Source organism: Sceloporus occidentalis, unplaced genomic scaffold, assembly GCF_023333645.1.
Source record: "Sceloporus occidentalis isolate IW3139 unplaced genomic scaffold, rSceOcc1.0.p SCAF_3, whole genome shotgun sequence".
Classification (NCBI taxonomy): domain Eukaryota; kingdom Metazoa; phylum Chordata; class Lepidosauria; order Squamata; family Phrynosomatidae; genus Sceloporus; species Sceloporus occidentalis.
Window position 1 is genome coordinate 105,120,840 of NW_028316983.1, and position 27,923 is coordinate 105,148,762.

The window sequence follows — 27,923 nt, forward strand, 5'->3', positions numbered from 1 at the left end:
GGCCAGCCGCCCCGTTACCAGGCAGCCCCAGCGCCACTGGCAACCGCGTTACCAAGAGCTTTGTTACACAATACACACAAGCACACAACACACAGCCTCCCATGATGGCCCTCCCTTCTCTGACACAGAAGGTGAAAGAAAGGCCTCACCAAGACACCGCTTCCACAGCTTTTAGGATTCGTAGTTTTTGTGTGGCACCAGAGCTCTCTCAGAGAAGGCTAAATGTCTCACAAAGACACAACTTCCACAGCTTTTAGGTTATATATAGGTTTTTGTGTGGCACCAGAGCTCTCTCAGAGAAGGCTAAATGTCTCACAAAGACACAACTTCCACAGCTTTTAGGTTATATATAGGTTTTTGTGTGGCACCAGAGCTCTCTCAGAGAAGGCTAAATGTCTCACAAAGACACAACTTCCACAGCTTTTAGGTTATATATAGGTTTTTGTGTGGCACCAGAGCTCTCTCAGAGAAGGCTAAATGTCTCACAAAGACACAACTTCCACAGCTTTTAGGTTATATATAGGTTTTTGTGTGGCACCAGAGCTCTCTCAGAGAAGGCTAAATGTCTCACAAAGACACAACTTCCACAGCTTTTAGGTTATATATAGGTTTTTGTGTGGCACCAGAGCTCTCTCAGAGAAGGCTAAATGTCTCACAAAGACACAACTTCCACAGCTTTTAGGTTATATATAGGTTTTTGTGTGGCACCAGAGCTCTCTCAGAGAAGGCTAAATGTCTCACAAAGACACAACTTCCACAGCTTTTAGGTTATATATAGGTTTTTGTGTGGCACCAGAGCTCTCTCAGAGAAGGCTAAATGTCTCACAAAGACACAACTTCCACAGCTTTTAGGTTATATATAGGTTTTTGTGTGGCACCAGAGCTCTCTCAGAGAAGGCTAAATGTCTCACAAAGACACAACTTCCACAGCTTTTAGGTTATATATAGGTTTTTGTGTGGCACCAGAGCTCTCTCAGAGAAGGCTAAATGTCTCACAAAGACACAACTTCCACAGCTTTTAGGTTATATATAGGTTTTTGTGTGGCACCAGAGCTCTCTCAGAGAAGGCTAAATGTCTCACAAAGACACAACTTCCACAACTTTTAAGATTTGTAGGTTTTTTGTGGCACCAGAGTTCTCTCAGAGAAGGATAAAAGTCTCACAAAGCCACAATTTCCACAACATTTAGGATTTGTAGCTTTTTTGTGCCACCAGAGCTTTCTGAGAGAAAAGGATAAAGGCGTCACAGAGCTACAACTTCCACAACTTTTAGGATTTGTAGTTTGTTTTTGTGTGGCGCCAGAGCTCTCAGAGAGAGAAGGCTGAATGCCTCACAACAAAGCTACAACTTGCAGAATCCCATAGCACTGAGCCATGACAGTTTAAGCAGTCCCAGACTACATTAATTCCTCAGTGCGGACGAGGCCTTTGGTTGCTACTCCCAGAAACTCAACTTTTCCAAGCTGTGGTCTCCTGGAGCAATTCCAAAATGCCCTCCATTTTGAGCACAACTGAGAGGCATGAGTTTATTAACAATAGAGTTGGTCCTCTCAATCCACGAATTCAAGCATCCATGGCTTGAAACTATGTATATTAAAAATATGAAATACACAAATTCCCAAAAGCGAACCTTGGTTTTGCCATTTTATATCAGGGATATCATTGTGTTTTTAACGTCACTTGAGCACCCATGGATTGGATCCAGGAACCAAACCCCAGCGGATACCAAGGGACCGCTGCATTCGCTTTTATTTGGTCGTGTCCTCCCTTTTTTCCATGAAATGATGTACATTTTTTAAAATAATTTTTTAATTTGTGTACGTTGCACAGTCCATTTGTAGCCATAATAAATCATTTCTAAAATGAATGAAAAACAAGTTTTTACAATATATAGAGCCACGTTGCTTCTGTAGGCTGTTTTTACATCATCCTGAACTCCATTAAGTTGTTTTGACAAGTTGTCTCTTTTCTCAACAAATTGCACCAGAGCTCTCTGACAGAGAAGGCTAAATATTGTATCTTGCAAAGCTTCCAAAGCATTGAAAAATTCGATTAGCACCATGTAGTCTTAACCACAACCTTTGGGAGGACATAGTGGTGAAACTAAAGACTAGATTGTTTCAGGTTTTCAAATTAGTCTTGGAATTTATATAGCACATTTGTAGAGTTTATAAGTCTGCAACTATCATGACCAAGTTCAATGATGGCAGGGCAGGGCTGACCCAAGACATTTTGCTGCCTCAGGTAGAGTCAACCTGCAGAAGTGCCTGAAACACCTCAGGCAGAAAATCTCTGAGTAAACATGCATCATTATGTGTCCAGCTATGCGCACTGTTTCCAGTTCTGGGCACCGCAGTTCAAACAGGATGTTGACAAGCTGGAGTGTGTCCAGAGCAGGGTGACAAAATGATGAAAGGCCTGGAAACCATGCCCTATGACAGTGGTCCCCAAACTGTACACTCCAAGAAATTTTGGACTTCAGCTCCCAGAAGCTCAGCCATGTTGGTCAATAGTCATCTGGGATTCTGGGAGCTGAAGTCCAAAACCCCTTAAAGGGCACAGTTTGGGGACCACTGCCCTATGAGGAGCAGCTTAGGGAGCTGGGTATGTTTAGCCTAGAGAACAGATGATTAAGAGGTGATATGATAGCCCTGTTTAAGTATTTGAAGGGGTGTCACATTGAGGATGGAGCAAGCTTGTTTTCTGCTGCTCCAGAGAATAGGACCCGGAGCAATGGACGGAAGCTACAGGAAAAGGGGTTCCCCCTAAACATTAGGAAGAACTTCCTGACAGTAAGAGCTGCTTGACAGCGGGACATGCTGCCTTGGAGAGTGATGGAGTCTCCTTCTTTGGAGGTGTTCAAACAGAGGCTGGATGGCCATCTGTCGCGGGTGCTTTTATAGTGTATTCCTGAAGGGAGTTAGACTGGGTGGACCTTGGGGTCTCTTCCAACTCTGATTCTATGATTAAAAAAACATTTTGCAATTATTTCATATAATCCAAAATCAGTTGCTTGAGACAGGTGCCTCCCTTACCTAACATCAGGGCAAACCCTGCTTTTTAAAGATGGTGTCATAATTTATATCAGGTGACTGTGAATATAAGGGTTGAGCTGGAGACTTCACTGTAGCCCCATCCTAATCATTTTTTACTTGGACATAAGACCCCCTGTACTTGAATATGCATAGCTTTACCTAAATTGATGGCTGAAGTTGAGAATATACAATGAGATTCAGTGCGTATTTCCTCAAAAGTCAGTTCTACTGAGTTCCCTTCGGCATTACTCCCATACAATTTTGCAAGGGAGTGCAGTCTTGGTTGCCATCAGCACATCTATTCTGGGTTAATCAATATTAAAGTATTTTTCATTCCAAGATTTCATTTTAAAAAAGCAATCAACCTCAGAAGCTTTCTCGGTCCCTGAGATTCTTTACTGCACACATAACACACACAAACCTGTTCAGCACGGTTGATAATAAACCCCCTATTTCACTTAAACAAACAAACAAAAAAGCAAAGCCAGGGACATCGATGTAACAATGAAGCACACAATAAAATCCTTTTCATACACAGCTCTATACCAAAGTTAAGTCACTTCTTTGCAGGGTCCAAACTGACAAAGACCTGCGAAGGCCCTAGTGTCTCTTTCAGATTATTTCTTTTCAAGCAAAAATTACCACAGGTACTACCTGGAGAGACATTATGTTTCAGCATCACCCATTTATACACAGACTGGCTCAAGTTTTTGAAAATCTGAAGTACAAAACAGAAGTCACTTCCAGGTTACAGAAAAATAAATGTAGTAGTGTGCATACTATCTGCAGATGAAAATCCTGCCCTTGCCCGCTCGCAATCTCCACACAGGCTATGACAAAACTAATTCTCTGTTTCTTCTCATGACAGTTTCATGTTAAGAATTCATACAGTCTCATGTTTCATGTTATGATTTCACACAATCTCTTTTAAGTGAAGAGTATTTCACACATCGCCTGTTACATGGAAAATAAGGCAATTTGTTTTTAAATGCAAGAAATTGGCGCGAGAGTGTCATGGGATCAATTAGTGAAAAATCTGTTTATGCATGAATTCTTCCAGATTATTTGGACTCTATGTACATTTTGGGATTTTTAACTGTCTGAGGGGCACATCTTCAACTGCTTTAATGTAGGTTGATAATAAACACCTTGGAAGTTGGACAGCACTACCGTACTCAATGCATTATTACATGAAAGAAGAACTAAGACGATCATCTTGAAACAATCTAGAATTCCTATCTCACATCACAATGCGGAAGCTTATTAACAAGATAAACTATAAGTGGGGTGGGGGTCAGGGTGAGCAAGGTGTTCTCTGGCAAAGACCTTCCTCTCTTGGGAGGTGTTGGCAGGCTTACCTGATACATATCAGAAAAGTAACAGTAGTGATGTGCGTGTGTGTTGTGTTTCTACAAGTCATTTCCAACTTATGGCAACCCTAAGGCAGACATATCATGGGGTTTCCTCGGCAAGATTTGTTCAGAGGAGGTTTGCCATTGCCTTAGTGCAACTTCAAGCAAAATATTGAGTCAAGTGTCATTTTAATTTTCCAATACTACATTGTGAAAAATTAAGCAAGCAATTAGACGTAGCTGCTTGGAGTGTTGGGTCAGAAAAATGTAAGAATTAGAAAGGGGGCAGGTAAAATCTGTCTGGGGAATAAAACCTGCCAAGGAAGTAAAACCAACTCCCCAAGATGCCAGGTGCTAGTGACGCTGCCCCTTCTGATGGGTGTTTTGCTTTCGGATTAGAAGCGTGATTTGTTTTGTGTGATATAGAAATGTACAGCCAAGGGGATCACGAAAAATGCTTGTCTGAAATAGTCTTATACATTCCTGAGTGTGAAGACAACTGGCACAGTTGCTAACTAAGGTTGCCAGATTTCAGGGCCTGGACCTGGATTTCCAGGTTTTGTGAATCATTTTCATCAGAAGACAAAATACAGCTCCAGGCAAGAGGAAATAACTGTGTGCTAATTTCCAGCACATCTAGAGCAGCAGCTTGCTACAGTTTGCAAGGTTTAATTGATTTGTTGTTGCAATACAAACACTCTCCAGGGGATCTATGTACTTATTTAGTTAGCTTCCTCATTCCTTCCCAGTCACTGTCCTGCTGCCAGGTCTCACCCGCTACTCTGCTTTGCATTTACCTTCAAACTAGAAGCATGTCTCTAAGATTAAATGTTCCTTGTCTCATCTGGGAACAGCCCTTTTATTTCTAACAGGAAAAATATGTTCTCTAATATGCTAAGAGTTCTGTCTGAATTTCCAACAGAAAGTAGGTTCTCCCTTTCTTTCTCTCTGTTTGAATGACAAGCTGTGAGTAACTGTGTTTTGTACTTAATGTACTTAACAGCATCACCAGGGGGTATTCCTAGGTCTCAGGTTTTGGCCTAAAAACCTCAGGGTCTGGGATGATCCTGAAATGGCAACCCTGTTGCTACCCCATATTAATAATATAATAGTGATTTTCTTTGTTCTCAAATATGTGATTATATCCTTCGTCTTATATATTGGTTTTGTCAACAACAACAGCAACAACAATAATAATTCTATTGACAGGAGAGCCGCAGAAACCTATTTAGAATTAGTTAATTTGACACAGACAAATTTGTATATGCATATCTGCCACATAAGCCACTCAAAATATAACAGTTTTGAGGCTCCAGTTTGTTTTTTTGGCTTGACACTTTGTATTTTAATTATTCTTTTACTATTTTATGATATTTATACACTATGCACACAGTCATAACCTCATGTGTAATGTGCCCCAAGTACCAACCGTATTCTGTGCTCACAGTTACTGATTGAAAATTAGCATAATGAGACCATCCATACTGAAATGCTGAAAGAATGGGAAACATGGCTTTTCTTTTTGGATGCCACAACTTAGACACTGGATGCTGTATATATGTGCATATATGCCTTCAAGTCACAGTCAACCTAAGGCAACCTTATGAATTTCACAAGGTTTCCTTAGGCAAGGAATACTCAGAAGTGGTTTTGCCAGGGCCTGATATTTGTTGGTGGCCTCCCATCCAAGTGCTAACCAGGGCTGACCCTGCTTAGCATCTGTGGTGTCTTCTGTTGGATTCAAATCTTGTAAGAATCCAGAGTCCAATATTCATGTAAAAGTGATAAGTTTATTCATCCATGAACTATTGAGCACAGCCAGTCCAAGGAGAGTGAGATGAGGAAGAGAGATCAATCAATTCCTTTCCAACCCTCTTAATAGTATATAAATACTTCAGCTAATATCACTAAGGGCTGTGTCTTAAAGGTACCTTACATCACAGCATCCAAGATCAGACAGAATCTGGAATTTATGTTATTTAAGCCCTATGCAAGATGCTGAGAGGCAATAACTGCATACTCATTTACAGTGATGTCACTAGGGTTGATATCACCCAATGTGGTAATTCATGATGTCACCGACATATGGGAGGGGGGGAATCTCTCTCCAAATAGTGGATTTGCCTTCGTTTCCACCACCACTCTCAGCCCTCATGTTCCTTAGTCATCTGTAATCCCCTTCTCCTCTCATTGCTGCTGACCAAAATTGAGATCTTTGTTGCAACTACATGCAGAAACATAAAGAGGCAAACCCAGTCTAGACCAGGGGTAGGCAACCTTTTTGAGCCGGGGGCCAGGTTGCTGTCCCTCAGACAACTGGGGGGCCGAACCCAAAAAAAAATAAAATTTTTTTTTAATAAATAAATAAACCGGGACAAACGTAGGACAAAAATTTCAAATGGAGGACACTTTTAAAAAATTAGAGGACACGCCAAAAATTGGCTGATTTTTTTAAAAAATGTTAATATAAATGCACGTTTCTGAGGCTTCTATAGACAATTGCCTCCCTTTCCTCCCCCACGTGAGAGGCCAAAGGCCCCGGCGGCAATCGGCGGCAGGACCGGGCTGGGGCCGGTCCCAAGGCCTTGCCGGGCCAGATCCAGCCCGCGGGCCGTAGGTTGCCTACCCCTGGTCTAGATCAACCCACTCCCTCCTAACCAGGAGGACCTGGTCTACTTCACCCAAGCAGACCCAAGTGGGTAGATGGGCTTGCCCTCTCACTCTTGATATGGTGGCTGAGTGCCTCTTTCTGTCTGAGGCCTTTAGCCACATAGAGCCTTCAGAGCAACATTTTGAATGGGGCTTGGCTGAAGAGGTGGCGGTGGCCCAAGGAGAAAGTAGAGCCACTCGACTTCAGAGCAATTTCACAAGTGGGACTTGGCTGGGGAGGTGGCAGTGGACCCGAGGAGTGCAAGCAAGAAAGAAAATCTCCTTGTTGGACTGGATCTAATGACAGTGGCAGTGCTAATTTTCATATTAAAAATTTACTCCTGAATATAGCATTTAAAGGAAGCATTTCTAGTATTTGCTGTTGTTAATGTGATTCTGACTTATGGTGATCCTATCCTAGGGTTTTCTTGGCAAGATTTATTCAGAGGAGGTTTACCACTGATTTCCATTTAGGTTGAGAGTGTGTGACTTGCCCAAGTCAATCAGGGTTTTTCCAGATCTGAGTAGGAAAGCAAACCCTTGTCTCCTGGAGTCCTAATTCAATACTTAAACCATTACATCATGCGGGCTCTCATTTCTAGTATCACTGATATTAAACTCCAAGATAGGGCAGCTATGATCTTTTAAATCTGCCTCACTAGGCCAGGGTAATATCAAATCAAATAAATGAAATAAACAACATTTAATAGTTGAATACTTTCTTTCTCCCTTTCCCCTCCCCATGAAGATTAGACTTGTTCATCTTTTCTCATATTTTTCAATTAAATAAACAAACAGCCAAAATAATGCAAAATCTGGGAAGGACATCATGACATTGTTTTATATTATTATTATTATTACTACTACTATCCTGCTTTTCCCCAAAAATTGGAACTTAAGAGTGGTTTACAATTTTAAAAAAATTAAAAACATACAAAAGAGGGCATTAAAATAGGAATAAATATTATATTATTAAAACAGAGAACTTGTTAAAAATAAAATATGGTTTAAAAAAGATAAAAGCACTTAAAACAGTACACTATAAAACAGTACAAAACTCCCAGCCCATTCTTGACATACTTTCTGTTTTAAAAGCTTATCTGAATAAAAATGTCATAGCCTGCTGATGGAAGGACAACAAGAAAGGGGCCATTTTGGTTTCCCTGGGAAGGGAGTTCCACAGTCTTTTGGGGCATCCACCAAGAAAGTCCTCTCCTGCATTCCCACCAACCATATTGCAGTGGTGGTGGGACTGAGAGAAGGGCCTCTCCAGAGGATTTCAGAGCCCAGGTGAGTTCATACAGGCAGATATGGCCTGCCAAATAGCCTGGATCTGAGCCATATAGGGCTTTATAGGTCATCACCAGTACTTTGTATTGTGCCTGGAAACAAACTGTCAGCTAGTGGGGCTGTTTCAACAGGGACGTTGTGTGCTCTCTATAACCTGCCCTAGTTAACAGCCTGGCCACAGCTCTTTGGACCAGGTGAAGTTTTTGAACACTCTTAAAAGGCAGTCCCAGGTAGAGCACGTTACAGTAGTCCAAATGGGACGTAACCAATGAATGGCCATATCCAATATCCCAAGGAACGGAGACAGCTGGCGCATAAGTTTTAAATGTGCAAAAGCACTCCTGGTCACTGCAGAGATCTAGGCCTCCAGGTTCAAAGATGAAGCCAGGAGTACCCCAAACTGTGGACCTGTGTTGTCAGGGGGAGTGTAACCCCATCTAACACAGGGTGCATCCTTATTCCCTGATCTACCTTCCAACTGATCAGGAACACTTCTGCTTTGTCTGGATTTAGTTTCAGTTTCTTTGCCCTCATCCAGTCCATTACTGACGACAGACACTTGTTTGTAGTGTGGGACAAGACAATAATGTTAGGAAAGATGGAGGGAAGGAGAAAGAGAGGAAGGCTATATGCTAGATGGATGGACTTTATTAAAGAGACCATGAATAGACTAGGACCCCAAGCAATGAAGGCAAGCTCCAGGAAAAGAGATTCCACCTCAACATTAGGAGGAACATCCTGACAGTAAGGGCTGTTCGACAGTGGAACAAACTCCCTCGGAGCGTAGTGGAGTCTCCTTCCTTAGAGGTCTTTAAACAGAGGCTGGATGGCCATCTGTCAGGGATGCTTTGATTGAGAGTTCCCGCATGGCAGGGGGTTGGACTGGATGGCTCTTGTGGCCTCTTCCAACTCTATGATTCTATGGTTCTATGAATATGAGTTTGCAGGAGCTGCACAATGTAGTGGAGGACAGGGAGGCCTGAAGATGTCTCATCCATAGGATCGCCTTGGGTCAAGATCGACATGAAGGCAGTTAACAACAACAGAAGGCACTTAGTCCAGGTGTATTACTCTCAAATATTAGGCAAAGATGACACTTTAGGAATTACAGTAGTAACTAAATTTCAAGAAACTTACCTTCCTATTTGGCTACTCAGACACTTATGCCTACAATGACAGTTGTAAACTGAAACTAATATTTTCTTTAGGACCACTCCAGGCTGAGGATAACCGATCATGCCCAACTGCCTTGCTTCCGTGGAATCCGATTGGCTGCCCATGACTCCAACTCGGGCAAAATCAATCTCATCATTTCAGAAAACTAAAGTCTTCAGTAAATATACAAATTGCTAAATGGCTTTTCTGGATTCTTCCATGCCAGTGACCCAAAATTTGGAAACCAGGGGAAACCCAGCAAAAGGAGTAGATTGCTGTGAGGCAATTCTTCCTGCTAATTTTTGTGAACACTGTTTTCCCATCAATCTCTACACCATCTTGCTTAGTCTGGTCATATGTGTCATTTTAAATGGTGAATACCATTTCCCCCATATTTCCAGGCTGTCCCAGTCATTTTAATATAAATGTCAATTTTGTCCTGTTTTCGAGAAAAATGCCCTGTTAGGTTGCAAAAATGGTTTGAAAATCCTTGTTTGTATTTATGGATGTAATGTGTCATGGAGTGTGAGAAGTTTTATAAGGTGTTGAAAGACCAAAATTTGCTGTGTAAGATTACTTAATGTGAGAAATATACCATGGTATGATTATCATAAAATACAGTCTCCCTCTCTATATCTACCTAAATGTTTGTATGAGTTTTGTCACTGAAGAATAATTGTTAGCTGAATAGGTTCACGTAATGAAACTTTTGTTACTCCCTTTCTTTTTCATGACAAAGGCGGGGTACAGACCGCCGATTTGCGGCGGTCTGCCGCCGCCGCCAGTAGGTCCGCGGGGGAGCCGGAGCCTTCAGACGGCCCGACTCCCGCGCGGACCGAAAAAGAAGCTCCAAAATGGAGCTTCTTTTTCCGTCGCGTTTGCGACGTAGCGAGGCGCCAGGGGCGCGCTCGCTACGTCACAAGCGGCGCGACGCGTACGGACGCTCAGCGTCCGATACGTCAAGATGGCGGTGCCCATGTGGAAGGGGCGCCGCCATCTTGTTCGTATAGAATACGTACTAGGGTTAGGGGGGTGCGGAAGCACCGCCCCTTCCTAACCCTAGTACGTATTCTATACGTACTAAATGGCGGTGTGTATCCCGCCAATGGAATATTACATAACCCCGTCCCATTTCTGCCATCCCAATGTCCCCTTTTCGTCTCAGGGAAATATGGTCAGCCTAAGGTCCTCGCTTCTTTTCAGAATATTTCCCCATTTCATATCTGTTCCTTTATTTAAATGTCTTGTTGTCCATTTAGTACTTGATAGAGGCAGCAGCTAATACCGTTCATGGTTAATTTCAGTTGGTAAAACACCCACAGATTCTTTATTGATGGATACAACCATTCATGCCTTGAAAATATTTTTAACAATATATATATATATATATATCTCAACCTTGATTTTGCCATTTTATATAAGGGGGACCATTTCACTATGCCACTGTATATAATAGGACTTGAGCATCCGTGGATTTTGGTATCCATCATGGGTCTGGAACAAATACAGTGTATTGCATTTGTAACCTTAGCTGAAATAATACACACAGAGGGAGCATCCACTGTTTAAAATACCAGTGACAAGAACATTTGTAGCAGAAGATTACATGATTTTTTTTCACCTAATGGATAGCCCTTTTCACACTGTTCATCGTTGTGGCTGTGTGCCTTCAAGTTGTTTCTGAATCCAAGTGCCTCTATCACAGTGTTTTTGTGACCAGATTTGTTCAGTTTGCCTTTACTTTTGTTTTCCATTTAGGCTGAGAGAGTTTGACTTGCCCAGGGTGTTTCCATGGCCTGTTCAACTATCTCTTTACTGGAGATGGTTTTTAAGGATTCTTTACCAGTGACACCTGCTGGTCAAATTGAGAAAATGGCTCTGTAGTAATATTGACTTGAAAGAGGTGCTTCACTAGCTGATCAAAAAATAGTGACAGCTGCTTAAGTACTGGGCTTCAGGAAATAATTCTACCTCCATTCATGATTGCCATACCTAAATATGGGTCAACAAAGATTACTCCAGAAAGCATTTCTCTGTACATAGTAAAGAAGCTTCCTAGCAATTTCCTCCCCCTTTTGGGATTAGGCAGTTGATTCACTGAACTCAAGACATGCCAAGTCTCACCGGCTTAATGCACTACGTATCATGTAATTTGTATAAAAGATTGGTGCTGAGGCTCAAGCTTCTAAATAAATCCTATCCTTATATGGCGAACAAGCTCTGCTCCTTAAACCCAGGTAAAAACCACCAGCTGCAATTGTTAATATTCACTGCAAAATTTGCATCCTTCACCCACTGAGTTTGGCTGAGCTTGCCCAAAGATTAGTGGGAACACAGAGGGGGCAGGTAGCAATTTTGGCCAGAGATTTGGGATTCATAGTGAAGCCAACATGCAGTGACTGCCACCTACTCACGTGATCTTGCAGGAGGACTCTGGCTGTAATGGTACAACCCACTACTAGGTATACCAAACCTGATCACAGTTGCTTGCCAAATGCTGCCTAGAGATGTCCAGCCACTATCCCAAGTGAGGAGGCTCTTTTCCAAAGAGTGCACCATAAATACACTACTGCAACATTTTGGACAGGTTTCCAAATGGAATTAATGGAGCAGTTGTCACTTCTCAAAGTAAGCCTTTCCTTCCTGGGGTTCCATGCTTTGACCACAGCTTCTGAGTGAGCAGACATAATCTTCACCTCCACCATTAAGTTAATCATTTTTATTTACATTTAATATGTGTACTTAATTTTTTTTTGTTTCTCCAAATAACTTAAGCCCTCCACCACATTTTATTTTCCTGCTGTTTTTCCTTCAGTGTAGTTACCCAAAATGCTAGGAACCCAGAGGGCACTCACAACCAATATTTAATAGGGGGGAATTTTATTAGCTCACTTAAGGCTGCTTGAGACTGAGCAACGACAAGCAGGGGTCAAGCCTGTGTGTAGCAGTTCCAAGAAATAGAACTCTATAATGCAAGGTCCAAATGGTTTTATTTATAATAGCAAAGGGGGAAATCACCTTTCACAAACACATACAAGAACTAGTGATATAAAAGGACATAGCAGTAAAAGGTGATACTGTACCTGATTCCAGAATCAGAGGTTGCAATGGGGGGGGGGGGGGATGTTCTGTGGGAGGAAAGTGTCTCAGCAAACTGCCTGTCAATCTGGGATGGCCACTGATTAGTTTAGGAGTCAGGTGAGATACAGAGTGTCTGTCTGACCTCAAAGCAAGAACAAGTTGGTAGTGTCTGCGCAGGTATATTTACAAAATGTATCCCGGGACAGTTTTAGGATTAAGGTGAAGTTCCCAGGGGAGAGAATAGAACTGGAAGTCTGTGGGTGTCTGGAAATCGCCGTAAATGTCCCTGGACAAAGGAATCTCACTCTCAGAGGGAGGTAATCTTGGACTTCTATTCATAGAATCATACAGTTGGAAGAGACTGCAAGGGCCATCCAGTCCAACCCCATTCTGCCACGCAGGAACTCTCAAAGCATCCCAATTGACAGATGGCCATCCAGCCTCTGCTTAAAGACCTCTAAGGAAGGAAACACCACTACACTCCGAGGGAATGTGTTCCACTGTTGAACAGCCCTTACTGTCAGGAAGTTCCTCCTAATGTTGAGGTGGACTCTCTTTTCCTGGAGCTTGCATCCATTGCACCGGGTCCTGTGTTTTGGAGCAGCAGAAAACAAGCTTGCTCCCTCCTCAGTATTCATGTGTAAGCCCAAAGTCTATCACCCACCATCATTCCTATCAGTGAAGGGATTATGCAGATTCTGATCATAATTAATCTATCCAAGTTAAGTGCCTTAGCTTCCCCCATGCTGAGCCAGCAGGATCTCCACATATGGTCTGTATATGGCATGGCTAGTTTCCTGCACTGGAGGTGCTCTTTCGGCTACCTGCTAAAACATCCTTGGGGTACCTTGGGGTAATAGTGTGGACACAATGGGGATTCTGACTGCAGAAGTAGTTCAATATTGTGGTTATATGGCACTCTGAGAAAAAAAAATACACATAGGAACAGATTATCAAGAGAGGAAATTGAGAAAAATGACTTTATAGCTATTTGGTCTCCATTTATATTATTTGTTTTGCATATCAACTTGAGATATGGCTTTTGTTAGGTGTCAAACTGCAAACATACCAGTTTGACACCATTTTAATTGCCATGACACCATTGTACAGAATTGTGGGATTTGTAGTTTTGTGAGGCACCAGCACTCTTTGGCAGAGAAGGCTAAAGACCTATGAAGCTACAAATCCCAGGATTCTGTAGGTTGGAGCTATAGCAGATAAAGTGATGTCAAACTGCATTACTTCTACTGTGCAGATGTATCCTCTGTGATGTTCATTAAGACAAAGGACAAGAGGAGTTCTCAGTCTAATAGAACTCCTGTTATATAAAAACCACAGGATATATATCATCATTTCACATCTTTATTAGCTTTTCTATAAGAAAATAAAGATGAAGAAACAAATAAACCCCCTAGAGCAAAACACACAAGACTTGGGGAAAAATACATTCTGAATCAAACACAACTGAACTAGGCAGCCATATCGGCAGTTGCCACTGAATACTACAACAAAATTATGTTCAACATAGTATATTTTTAGCTTATTTCTTGAACAGAATACAGGAGAAACAAAATGCAGACATAAAAATATGCTTAGTTTTTTAAGTAGGAAATATGGCACCTTAATACACGGTAAGATAGCTCGTTTCAGAGCAAAGCATTAAATATTTGTTTTCTTGAAGGCAGCAATCAGCCGCCAGTTTTAGATATTTACATGCTGCTGAACAAATGCACACTTGTGACATTAAATAAAAAAGTGAAGTTGGATACCAGGTTGATTTTTGCTTGACAAATATTTGATACAAATTTTTTGCAGCCCACCTGACAGATCTGCCATGTATTGCCGGTTGGATATTTGTGCAAATCAGATCTAGCTACTGTTTGCTGCATCACCTCACCCCATAGCTGATACACTGCAGAGGCGGGTTGCAATCCAACAGTTATGCATACTTAAACTTTTAGATCAGTTAAGTGATCATCATGCACACAGCTGGAAATTTTCAAGTACTGTATTTTTTTTTTAAAAAATAGAACATTCCCATTGAACAGTAAGATTTTATTTAAAAGGGGAGGGGATTTAAAATGTAAGTAGTATATAGGGGTGGGGAAATTGCCAATGTAAGGATAAATCCAGCACTGACCATGTTCTGAGCCAAGCACAATTTCAGCCCTTCAGATCCCTGGTTCAGGTTCTGAAGGAATGCACTTAACTGGATGCTTGACTGCAGTCCTTGAATACACACAGTGAACAGACTATGGAGAAGAAAATAGCTTGGAACACAACAAAGTTTTTGCTCTTGCTTCTGTTGTCTGTGTTGTGTTGCCTTGTCCTAGTCTTAGGACAAGACTAGGCAGTTTTTGAAGGGGCCATTTTTCTACTCCCTACATCCACCACAAGCCATAGCACTCCTTCCTACCAAAACCAGAACTCCTTTTCTGGTTTAAAACAAACAAAGCAAAAAGAACGCCAGGGGTACAGGGATGATATGCCCTGATCCAAAGGATAACAACACTTCCTAGAATATGATTCTTCATGTTTTAATGACAAAAGTCCAAGGGACTGCAGACAGTGTAGATTGTATGTTGCCTACCCCTGCTTTATGACACGAAGAAACTTCAGAAGTAGCTGAACTACAACTCCCATTATGTATGACCATTGGCTAGGACTAATGGAAGATGAAATTCAAAACATTTGGATGACCTGAGGTGCCTTGCTTTTCTTTTATAATTTCCATATGCAGATTCCAAAGTAGCCTGACTTCATAGCCTTCTCTAGTAGTATACATGGTGAAAATGGTATCTACTTTTGAAAACAGTGAATATTTCAGAATTAACAGCAAGTGTAAGTACACATAGTACAAGCCTGGAGAGGTCTTCTAATTATGCCAGAATTAGAAAACAATTCAGTGTAGTTCTTGGCCTGAGAAGCACAGTAAAATTATCAAAATGCAAACAAACTGTTGTTCAAATGAATATATTCAAGGAAGTGGAAGCCAAATTCTTCCTATGAGCAGAAACCAAAAGATATGTGCATTTGTGAAGTTGAAGGCTTTCATGGCCTGCATCCATAGTTTTTTGTGGGTTTTTTTGGGCTATGTGGCCATGTTCTAGAACATGGCCACATAGCCCGAAAAACCCACAAAAAAGCTATGTGCATTTGCTTTGAATATCTAGCTGTACTATTTATTTGTTGTTATAACTTGTTGCAGGGAGAATGATTTCACTGCATATGTAGTCACAGCTCCTAAATACTCTCAAGATCCTTTCTTTCTTATTTCCAATGGGTTAAATTAAAGTGATATTGGCAGAACTTACCATGAATGAAGTGTCATGTAGGCTTGCAGTCAGCTAAATTGTCAGTATTAATTATGAACTGCAAGGGAAAATGTTATTTTAAAGATGGTTCTTCTTTCAGGTCACAAGTAACTTACATCAATACACGCAGATCAGTGGGCTAGTACTAAATATTTTTGTTGGTGTTCTTTTTTGGCAGGAGATGTATTAGCAACACTGATCATGTGAATGCACCTGCATTTCAGGGACGTTTTGTCTTCATGCAAGTACGTTAGTTTGACTGAAATGGGGATGAGCGACAAAGCCAACTGAAGACGCTTTTGCATGCTGAGCACAGAGATGGAACACTTTACCCAGACCTCACATCCCCAAAGAGCTTTTGCGGAAGCAAGCTCCAAATAATGTACAGCCTACAGATCCCTTACTTACTTCTCTGCTTTGTTTGCTGGGAAGCAGGTTGAAGCATTACCTTGCAGTACATTTCTACATTTTATTCTTGTGATTTGCATAGTTTGGGAAACCAAACTGGGAAATCATTACATTAGAGTATTTTAAGGGCATGTTGCCATAGATATTAACCAATTTGTTTAGGCAGTAAGACCTCTGGAGCAAGTGTTCAGGCCGATGCCACATTCCGGAATAGCCAGTGTTACTCTCTTTTTCTAAATTTCTGATATCTACTGGCTTTACAAAGATGCCTGAGGGCCTCCCAGTATGTTTGGCCACTAGGAAGTTCATGGCAATATCATCACAATTTTGAGTTTCATCTATCATGGCGTGCACAGCTTCAGGCTGTTTTTGAAAGAGTTCTAGGTATTCACTGTTGAAGAAAGCTGCTCCAATTAGAATCATTGAATACTGATCCCCACTTCCGATGGCAGGACTCTGCAGTTCAAAGCTTCCATAGCTGTATATCCCTGAAGGACTGGGTACATGCTTTCTAGGAACAAATCCCACTATCTGATCTGGAAATTGCTGTAGGCAAAAAAACACAAAACACTCTTAAATCCACACATGGTGGGCCCTTGTTGAATGTTACTCGAGATTCACAAAATTCTATAATGACTTATACAATGGATGTAGCAATACACTGAACATTATACTGTGGGTACAATCAAAAAGAGATGAATTAGCACAACATCCTCTCATGAAACTTTCTAAGATGTATACCTCACAAAACCATAACAGCAGTAGGGGAGCTTTGCACTCATACTTTATACTCATGAATCATTTACATTTCCTGATCTGAATTAAAAACTGATTCAACAGCTGCTAAGGTTTCTCATAGTTTGTCAGCAGAAAATGTATCATTAGAATGTATATGTTCCTATTTTAATCCTATTTAATATCGCACAAATACAAAGACACCTACTTGAATTACTGAAGAATTTAAGACCTGCTTCTGGTTCACAATCTTTAAAGTGAAATGTAAAGCTTTCTCTTTACTGTATGATATTGTCACGAGTGACTAAGGAGGAAGTGTTAAAGAGGCATTCCTTGGCATATGTACATGGATACACTGAACTTGGTGGAGAGAAGATACTTTACGTGGACAGAGGCTGCTTCAACAGATCTACGAAATGGTCTTGTACATTGGTAGATGTTACACATGCCTCTGACCCATATTCTGTCAGTTGAGCTTCCTCTCTCCCCAATAATCTAAAACATATTCACTATGTCAAGTTGCAGTTTTAATAAGCACTTGCAATTTATTTGGAATTTTAAAATTATGTGCTGCAAATTGGTTGCAGAAATGCAACCCTATATACATGTAAATAAGAGAATATTTTGTTGTTGTTGTTAATTGCCCTCAAGTCAACCCAGACTCATGGTGACCCTGTGGATAAGACATCTCCAAGACCTGCTGTCCTCCACTGCTCTCCTTAGGTTCTGCAAGGTCAGACCTGTGACCTCCTTGCTCGAGTTTATCCATTTGGCATGTGGTTTTCCTCTGTTTCTGCTTCCCTCCACCTTTCCAAGCATTATTGTCTTTTCTAATGAGTCTGACAGCCTATTTGATCATCTTGGTTTCCAGGGAGAGCTCAGGTTTAATGTGCTCAAGGACCCGTTCGTTTGGTGTTTGACTGTCTTCCTCCTCCACTGCCTGGCATTACCATATTGACCCATGTATACGTTAACCCATGTATTTTGGGTCAATTTTTGGTGTAATATCTTAAACTTATACATGAGTATATTTACTTAAAAGTCTCACTGTGACTCCTATGCACATCTGCATGGACATACAGCTTTAAAATAAATACTTTGTGACACAAATATACTTTCTACTAAACAAGGTATGCGAAGCAGAGTGCAAATCTTACCTGCCAAATCGAGAAAGCGAAAACTAGGTCATAGGCACTAACTAGGGTATCATCATCCATCATCAAAACAGCTGAACAGAGAAAAATACATTTTGATGAGTGCACATATTAAACAAAAACCATTTCTGAGCAAAAGAGATATGACAAATTGGAGAAATATTCACTGTGATCAATCTTCTTGGAAAACAAAATCTCATTGCTTTTTGGAGCAAGAGACACATCATAATTTGGAGAGGCATAAATGAGGTTCCTATTCTGTTTTGTGCATCTTGCTCCACAATGGCTCCCCTGTTCCTCCTTTGCTCTCTTTATTAAGGTTTTAAATCCCTACTAAAAATGTTTAATATTCCAGCTTTGGTCTTATCTTGAGATAAACAATGGAGGAGATGGGAAAGGCAATGTCAAGCCTGAGCGTTGCCAGAGGTACAGTCAATGGGGGACTCACTGAGAGCACAAAGAAAACGTGACAAATGTGTTAGTTGAAAGGTAACAAATAGTAGATATAACAGAGTGGGGAACACCTTAATTGCTTTGGGTCCCATACTGGGAGAAAGGCAGAACACAAAACAATCAAACAAACAACAAACCTCTTAGCCTTGAGATATTTTGGACTTAAACTCTCAGATAGTAAAAGATTACAAGACCAATGGGAATTGTAGTACAAAACATATGAAGGGTCTATGAATTAGAAGCAAGTGTAGTGAAGGGTCTTAGAAGGGGTGCTGTTAGCAATCATCATTAAGGAAGGTGAGGAAAGAAGAGTGCTGCGGTGTGTAGAAGGAAGGGCCATCACAGAGATGGCAGGTGCTGCTATAGTAGAAGAGATGGCTGTGGCTCCCTGCCATCTCAAAAGAGGGGGGGGGGGGGGAGAAAAAGATTATCTATAGCTTAGGCTAGCACTGACCTTTCAAAATTAAGTACAGCACTTTGTTTCTGACTCACCGCTGACTAAGCAAACCTCTATCTTGAAGAAGGAGGGAAGCCCGTTGCATTTTTAGCAGCTTATAATGGACAAGATCCTACATCAGACAAGAAAATGATACTTAACTATATGTCATCCTGTGGCCGGACTCCCCAAACCTACCTTAACAGCCAGCAGCCATACCAAGCAACAGAGGTCTATTCTGCTGGTGATCAGGGCACAGCAGAACAACATTTTCAGCCACCTCCTGCCAGCAATCTCCAGTGGGATGAGCAGTTATGACAGAGGTCCTGCTTCTGATTGTTGCACCATAAATCACTGTTGGGAGCAGTTGTCCATGCCCTGATGACACCACTGGGGTCTGATGGAAGCCTAATGCTGCTTCCAACCCTGCCTGCAAGCCCCTAACAGAAGCCCTGGAGAGTCCCCTTCCATTTATTGGCTGGTAGGAGGCACTGCAGTCTTCAGATGAATAGAGTTTGGAAAAGTTATACTGAGTTGCAACTCCCAAGATCCCTCAACCACTATGGTCACTAGCTTGTAGTCTATTGTGTGAAACAGCACTCAATAATAATTATCCTCTACAAATGAAAATAATATCGTAGCAACAATAATGATACATGTTGGATGGGGAGGGAGCATTACCTTTTGTTTCCAACTCAGGGAAAACCTGAAGCCTGTTCCTCATGCGATTCGCTGTTTGCACTTTGAAGATAACTGGGATAGGATGTGGCCCCAGGGAGTTCCAGGTTTCCTCAGGTGTTTTCTCCCCAACATTATTCCATATGACAATCACTTTGTGCAAATGAGGGACAGCTTGATAATGATTCAAAAGCTTCAAGAGCAAATCGGTTCTATTGTATGTCTGCATAATGAGTGTAAATGAGTCTGAGGCAGGCTGGCTCTGGGATTTTCTTTCCCTTCGCAGAGTAAGCATTTTATCTTCCTTAATATTTGGCAGCAAAGCAGTTAAGGCACCTGCCACCAGAAGCAACAAAAGGATCACAACAGAGGAAAAGTGAAGTAGCCGGATCCCCATAATTCTTCCAGGTAGCTTGCAGGTATGATAAAACCTTTAATTAAAAAAAAGAGGAGGGGGGAAATCAGTCAATTATAACCATTACTTACAAAATGCAAAATGAACCTCAGCCAACAAAGGCCTATTAAAGTCAAATGGATTTTGCTGAGTTGGTGCAGAACATGCAAAAGATCATAAAACTCATGCTGGCACCACAAAATGGTTGACAATGAGGGCAAATATAAGAAGCTTAGCCACTGCTTTTTCTTTCTCAGCATCAAAGATACAGTCTAATCATATGAAAATACAGTAACTGCAAAAGGGCTGCAGGCCAATCATTTTACACAGAAGAGTCACAATAAGGTTGTGGGTCACTCAGGGACAGAGCTTGGAAACATTTTTTTAAAATTATAATTCTCAGACTTCCTCAGCCACAATGCCATGTTAGTGGAGTGGCATGGCCTGGGCCATTATAGCACAAAATAAGTCGTATTTCCAAACTCCATTCAAGTGCCCAAAATACTTTGCTGTGTGGGGTAAAAGACATGATGGCACCCTCTCCCTTTCCCACATAGAGAAGCCAACTGTACTGCCAGTTGTATCTTACTTTAACTTTGGTAAAATGATAACTTTGGGCCTGAACAGACAGGCCAAAATAAAGCTGCTTCGGGTCACTTTGGAGATATGTTGTTTAAATGATACACACATCTTAAGAGGCCAGAAGTTGCACTCTAGGCCTTGGGACTGGAGCATGGCTTTGGCGTGGCTTCCGGCCTCTTAGGATGCATGCATCAGGCCCATTATCACTGCACCCAAGACAATAGTGCACTTTAATGGCCAAGAAATGGCACTGCTGCCCCCAGGATCTGCCATCTGAAGCAACAACCTCACTCTCTTTAACTATATGGATGGCTGTATTCAAATCTTGATTTTCCAGCACAGGGTCAACAGACTGAGCTGGAGTCTTTAGTGTAGCAGATATGATATGTCACTTGACACAAGAACAAAGGACCAGGCTCCCAGTATTTATACTAGGACCAGCCACTCATAAAGTTTCATACTGCTTGATAAACACAGAACCTTATGATGCATATCCCGTTCCATTCTTAAGATGACTCTTAGACCTCAGCAGACCCAGTCCAGAGTAGCCTACTAATCTCCCAGTATTTGGTAGGCTAAGAGCTTTTACTTATGACTAGGGAATCTGAAGACCCTCTCCATGACAAAGACTAAAAAACACAGCATTATAGTAATTATCAGGTCTAAAATAATAATTCCAAAAGTGTGATGTGGTGGGGTCTGCAAATACAAAGCCTCAGCTGAAAATGGCAGATGTTCTCATCACTTTCTACTTAATGTGAGGTCTCTCTCTCTCTCTCTCTCTCTCTCTCTCTCTCTACACACACACACACACTTGCTGTTGTGTGCCAACAAGTCCTTTCTGATTTATGGTGACCCTAAGGCAGACCTATCATGGGGTTTTGTTGACAAGATTTGTTCAGAGGACGTTTGCCATTGCCTTCCCAAGGCTGAGAGAGTGTGACTTGCCCATGGTCACCAGTGGGGTTCATGGCTGAGAGAGGAATCATACCCCAGTCTCCAGAGTCATAGCTCAACACCTAAACAACTACACCATGCTGGCTCCATGTATGTGTAAGTATGTGAGCTGTGGGCTATATTGCAGAGGAAGAAACTGGCAAAACCACCTCTGAGTATTCCTTGCCTAAAAAAATCCTATGAAATTTATGGGATCCCCATAAGTTGACAGATGAGTTGAAGGCAGGACCACACACCTAAGTCCAGTGGAAGAAATAGCATGTAGATGGAGCTCCTTCACTTACTAACTTATGTCCAAGACCAACCCAAGACATTTTGCTGACGGAGGTAGAGGAGCCAGTGGTGCCCTCACTCACCTAAGTCAAGGGGCACTGGACCTATTTTGGCACATGAGGCAGAAAATTTCCACAAGTACCTCTCCCCACCTCTTATAGTAAAAATACAGCCATAACAAACTGAAGGAAAAGGTAAAGGCAGTCCCTTGACATGAATGTCTAGTTGTAACCAACTACAGGGGGTGGTGCTCATCTCCATTACTAAGCCGAAGAGCCAGCGTTGTCTGAGGATTGCTCTGGTAGTCATGTGGCCAGCATGACTACATCGAGTGCTGTTACTGTCCCATTGAAGTGATAACTATGTACTTGCATTTGTATGCTTTCAAACTGCTAGGTTGGCAGAAGCTGGGACTAGTGACAGGAGCTCACCCTATCATGCAACACTTGGGCCTCGAACTGCCAACCTTCCGATCATCAGAATTGGCATTTTAACCACTAAGCCACCATATCCCTTAAACTGAAGGAACTCACTCACAATCTGCTAGTTTTTCATAAAACCCAAATCTTTGCTTAAGCCAGCCATCTCTATCTGCTTCAAGACAGAACCAGTACTGCATATCCACAAACAAGTGCTACTGCAGAGTATCAGACACCATGGTTGTTGTAATCTCTTTTCTATCAGCAGACAGTTTGGCATTTGAGAATATCAGATGGAAGAGTCTATGCACAACATGTGGGCAAAGGGGTGGGGAACAATTTTCATCCTGTGACAGCCCTGTCACTGACTTTCCCACTGAAAATCCATCCCAGAAGTGACTGGTAGTCTACTCCCAGTTCTCACTTCTGGATTTTTTAGCTGATTTTGACTATTTTTCAAGGTTTCAAGGATTAAGCATGTTTACAGTGAGCCAGCGTGGTGTAGTGGTTTGAATACTGGACTATGGATTTGGAGACCATGGTTCAAATCCAGGGTTGGTCATGTAAACCCAGTGTATGACCTTGGGCAAGTCACACTATCTTAGCCTCAGAGGATGGCAATGGCAACCTACCCTCTAAAGAAACTTGCCAAGAAATCCCTGTTTTCTTGGCTTTAGGGTCACCTTAAGTGGAAACGATATGAAGGCACACAACAACAACAAAAGTGAAATTGCAAGTAGCAATTTTAACACATTCCCCATAAACTATGGGGGCATCCAGGAGTATTGGAAAGGCTTGGAGGCAAAAAAAGGACTGGGATTGCATGTAGCCTGGGGGTTTCAGTTCCAGCACCCTGGCTAAACAGAAAGTAAAGCTAGACTTTAGAAACCATATGAAGACTAAAAAATAAAAAAAATAAAAATAAAAATGAGCTTCAGGCAGCTCTTTGCTGGTGATTTCTTAGGAGATTTCTTACACACAGTATACCCATTAAAACTTAACTAGTGCCATGTGTTCTTTTCCTATGAGTTTTAAATGAAGCAGACCCATTCACACCATTGATGTCACAATGGGCTTTAGAAATTTTCTCAAAATAGGGATTTGTGGGTTACTCCTTTAGAGTCATAGAGACTCATAAGGAAATATGGATCGCAGAATTTTGTTTCGGAACTTAGGTTTCTTAAATACATACACAGACAGAGATAAAGTGATGCATACACTGAAACTCAAAGCAAACCACAGTTCAGTAATAGATTTCAAATTTCTCTACGCAGCTAGCCAAACAGCGATAACATTTTATAACACTTAAATGTTTAAACCAACACCTTTTTTCCTTTAGGAATTAGAAACACAGGCCTGTTACAGACTGCCAAAATAAAGCTGCTTCGGGTCTCTTTGGAAGTACAGTGGTGCCTCGGGTTACGAAATTAATTCGTTCCGCTGTCAATTTCGTAACCCGAAAGGCTTTCGCAAGCCGAATCCCCATAGGCGCTAATGGGGAAAAGCCGCTTTTTGGTGCGAAATCGCGCCGAAAAGCACCAAAAGTTTTTTCGTAACCCGAAAAAACTTTCTTAACCCGAAACAGTTTTTTTAAATTAATTTTTTTCGTATCCTGAAAATTTCGTAACCTGGGTAATTCGTATCCCGAGGTACCACTGTATGCTATTTAAATGATGCATGGGTCCTAAGAGTCCAGAGGCCGCGCCAAAGCCACACTCCATTCCTGAGCATTGGAGTGCAGCTTTGGTGCAGCTTCTGGATTCTTAGGGTGCATGCATCATTTAAACAGCATACCTCCAAAGAGACCCGAAGCAGCTTTATTTTGGCAGTCTGTAACAGGCCACAGACAGTAATTTAATTTCTTTAAAAAGCAAGTATCAAAACAAACAAAGAAACAAAAAAAAAACAAGAGAGGAATTCATTTTATACAAGAACTCACCTCATCCCTTCACTGGAAGGTTGATTATTAGTGTGCCAGGGAACTCTATGTTTAACAGATATTTTTTTTCCTCAGCTGGAAGATGAAGTCATTCACAGTTACACACTTTCACAATCCCACTAGAAAATAAACTAATAGAAAAGCATTTAGCTAAAACATTTACCAAGGAGATTTGCTAAAGTGAGTGCAGTACTGTCCAATTCCCTGTGATACACACTTTTTAGTGTGGAGGGCCAGGAAGCCTTAAATATTCCCAAGCCTGACAATAGAGATCCAAAGATCACTGCAGGGCAGTGGTAGTCATGGTGGCTACTCCGATAGCTATTTTAATTTTGCTACTAACTGCAGGAAAATAGGGATTTTAGAAGCCAAGAGAAGGTGCTTTGCAGCTACTAGAGGCAAGAAAATAGGGATCTGAGTAGCTTGCGGAGTGCATTTTCTTTTCTACTAGGCTGCAGGCAACTTTGGGTGGGGTCCCTCCAATTTCAGAATCCACATAGAGGGTGCTCAGGTGCTCCAGCCTCTGCACTTCAAAATATGGTGAGACTTATTTCCATGTAGGGAAGTGTGGAATTGCAGTCTTACTGTACAGTTACAGTCAGCCCTAAAACAATGCTATGCTATCTTTCTCTCTTTCCATGCATCTTTCTCAGCTGCTTGTTCTTTACTGAATGACATTCTTTTATGCTTATCCTGAGATCAGTGGATGTGGAATGATTCTCATTTTAATATAAACTAGAATCTCTCTCACACACCATGGTTATGCAGACAGTAGACCAGGACTTGAAAAGCACAATGGGGCTGCATCCGCATGGCAGAAATAATCTGGTTTGATACCACTTTAACTGCCATGGCTCAATGTGATGGAATTCTAGGATTTGTAGACTGTGGTGCTTTGCTCTGGCATCACCACAAACTACTGTTCCCAGAATTGAATCGTGATTATAAAGTGGTATCAAACAGGATTATTTCTACAATGCAGATGCAGCTGATGTAATTTTATCTTGGAAGCTAGGCAAGATCAGATGTAGGGAACACTTGGATGGGGAACACCATCTGCTGTGGGTTATATTTCAGAGAAAGGCAATGGCAAACTTCCCCTGAATGTCTCTATGAAATTTGTTTGGTCTCCAGACTTCAACATGCGATTTGAAGACAGACAGACATGTGCACAGACTGTGACTTAGGTTGGGTTTTTCTTTTGCCCCTGATTTTTGTATAATCTTAGGCAAATCTGAGGTGAAAGAGGTTGCTCTGTGACCAGCCTATTCAGTAAAATCCTAGCCACTTTGGAATATATTTCGATACAAGATTGTACAGAATCATGATTCAAGTATCTTCGGACCAAAACACATTACAGGAAATAATCCCATTTGAGATATATTTTATATCTTTAACTGCCCTTGCTTGGTGCTAGGAAATCCTGGGAATTGTAGTTTATCGTGGCACCACAGTTCTCTCTGTCTGAGAAGGCTAAATGTCTCACAGAACTACAGTTCCCAGAATCACCTAGTAATGAACCAGGGCAGTTAAAGTGGTCTCAAACTGGATTATTTCTACAGTGTGTTCTGGACCTTTGTTATCAGTACAGCCCAAATACTGTGCATTGAGCAAAGGCCCACAGATCTCACCGGGAATTGTTCCAAATGCAAAAAAGATCAGCTTCAAGATCCCAAGCAGGAGATCCTAATAGGTGCAGAAGTATCAACTGTTATGTGGAAGATCTCAAAAAAGCAATAGCCATCAACTCTCCTTTTTAACAAAAATCCTATGACAAAATCTGGTGCAAAGCAGAGCTCTAAACCTGCTAGAATTTTTTTAGGATTTATGAGGGTTACAAGCAACCTTAACCCTTGTGTGTGTGTGTGTGTATAAAGATGTTTGCACAGCACAATCCAGTGATGCTCCTTGACACCCAGAGTTTGCCTGATCCTATAAGCAACCGATCCTATGTCAGTGCAAAATTGAACATGCAGACTATCATCTTGCATTACGAAACCTTCACATGATGCTGCAGCATTAATATTTGTCTTTCATTTAAGAAAAAATGCAGAAACAATCCAGTTTGAGACCGCTTTCCCTGCCAAGGCTCTTGCTATGGAAGGCCAGGATTTGCAGAGCAGGGTGACCAGGCGTCCTCCTTTTCCAGGGCAGGTCCTCCATTTCCACAGCCCTGTCCAGGAGCAATTCCAAAATGCCCTCCACTTTGAGCATGACTAAGACTAAGCATTGATTTACATGAGTGTTTTTTTTTCCTTAGCTTTTCTATGTCCTCCATTATTTTCCCTAGGTCCTCAGTTTCTGCAATGCCTGGTCCTCCTTTGAGGTTATGAGGACATATGGTCACCCTGACTGTGAATTATTTATAGGCAAATCCTAGGATTTTGCAGCCATGGCTGATAAAGCGGTGTCGAAGTGGGCTATCTGTGCAGTGCGGATACGTGCAAAAACAGGGGGGGAAGGCGCCTCTCTTTTTGCGGCCTGGGCTCCTTACCTTCTGCAGCCTTGGGATCTGGGTGCGAATTCACACCACCCACATGCCCTCTGGGTCAAAAGCAGGGATGCTGCCCCGCTTGGCTCATCTGCAGCCGGAGGCAGCCATGGCAAGGCGAGACTAGGGAGGGAAAGCAGGGTGATGATGATGATGATGAACCAATGGCCCCTTCCCTCCTTCCTGGGGGATTAAGGCCAGGGCTCCTCCTCTTCCTCCAGGCTCCCAGGATGCTGGGAAGGAAAGGCCGCCCACCCTTTGCTTGCCTTGCCCTCACACTCCATTGGCTCATCCACACTGCAGGAATAATGCGCTTGGGCACCGCTTTAACCTGCCTTTGGCTCAGTGCTGCGGGATGCATTGGGAGCTCATTGTGGCACCAGAGCTCTCTCTGAGAGAGAAGGCTAAATAAATGCCCCACAAAGCTAGAGCTTCCACGGTGTTGGGGATTTGTAGTTTCTTGTGGCACCAGAGCTCTCTCTGAGAGAGAAGGCTAAATGCCCCACAAAGCTAGAGCTTCCACGGTGTTGGGGATTTGTAGTTTCTTGTGGCACCAGAGCTCTCTCTGAGAGAGAAGGCTAAATAAATGCCCCACAAAGCTAGAGCTTCCACGGTGTTGGGGATTTGTAGTTTCTTGTGGCACCAGAGCTCTCTCTGAGAGAGAAGGCTAAATGCCCCACAAAGCTAGAGCTTCCACGGTGTTGGGGATTTGTAGTTTCTTGTGGCACCAGAGCTCTCTCTGAGAGAGAAGGCTAAATGCCCCACAAAGCTAGAGCTTCCACGGTGTTGGGGATTTGTAGTTTCTTGTGGCACCAGAGCTCTCTCTGAGAGAGAAGGCTAAATAAATGCCCCACAAAGCTAGAGCTTCCACGGTGTTGGGGATTTGTAGTTTCTTGTGGCACCAGAGCTCTCTCTGAGAGAGAAGGCTAAATGCCCCACAAAGCTAGAGCTTCCACGGTGTTGGGGATTTGTAGTTTCTTGTGGCACCAGAGCTCTCTTTGAGAGAGAAGGCTAAATGCCCCACAAAGCTAGAGCTTCCACGGTGTTGGGGATTTGTAGTTTCTTGTGGCACCAGAGCTCTCTCTGAGAGAGAAGGCTAAATGCCCCACAAAGCTAGAGCTTCCACGG

The 27,923-nt window shown here is 42.1% G+C and overlaps 2 protein-coding genes across 4 annotated transcripts in view; both read right to left on the bottom strand.

The window, feature by feature from the left end:
* The window catches only part of CDC14A (cell division cycle 14A), a 131,108-nt gene extending 121,540 nt beyond the window's left edge, over window positions 1-9,568 (bottom strand). The window contains exon 1 of one of the 2 annotated variants that reach the window (XM_089515760.1): window positions 9,464-9,568. The gene's annotated coding sequence lies outside the window, so the exon portion shown is untranslated. Of the gene's footprint in view, window positions 1-149; window positions 1,118-9,463 lie in introns of those variants that run through there. The other variant, XM_089515762.1, reaches the window with a different exon arrangement.
* A 4,343-nt stretch (window positions 9,569-13,911) lies between these two features.
* Window positions 13,912-27,028, bottom strand: LOC149316534 (exostosin-like 2). 2 transcript variants are annotated; one of them, XM_089515767.1, is made up of 5 exons: window positions 26,799-27,028; window positions 24,305-24,379; window positions 19,744-20,171; window positions 18,177-18,247; window positions 13,912-16,830 (listed from the first exon to the last, which is right to left on the bottom strand). In XM_089515767.1, the coding sequence occupies exons 2-5, from the start codon at window positions 24,307-24,309 to the stop codon at window positions 16,339-16,341; spliced, it is 996 nt and encodes a 331-aa protein (XP_089371893.1). In that variant the 5' UTR covers window positions 24,310-24,379; window positions 26,799-27,028; the 3' UTR covers window positions 13,912-16,338. The 2 variants fall into 2 exon arrangements, with proteins under 2 accessions (XP_089371893.1, XP_089371894.1); XM_089515768.1 differs by having other exon boundaries at window positions 24,305-24,435.
* Window positions 27,029-27,923: the final 895 nt, after the last annotated feature.

Excerpts from the sequence above, each read along its gene's own strand:
- LOC149316534 (XM_089515767.1), bottom strand. Across the intron at positions 18,248-19,743 it reads CCCTGAGTTGGAAACAAAAG|CTGTTTTGATGATGGATGAT; the intron begins GTAATGCTCCCT and ends TTCTCTGTTCAG. Across the intron at positions 16,831-18,176 it reads TCGCTTTCTCGATTTGGCAG|CAATTTCCAGATCAGATAGT; the intron begins GTAAGATTTGCA and ends TTTTGCCTACAG.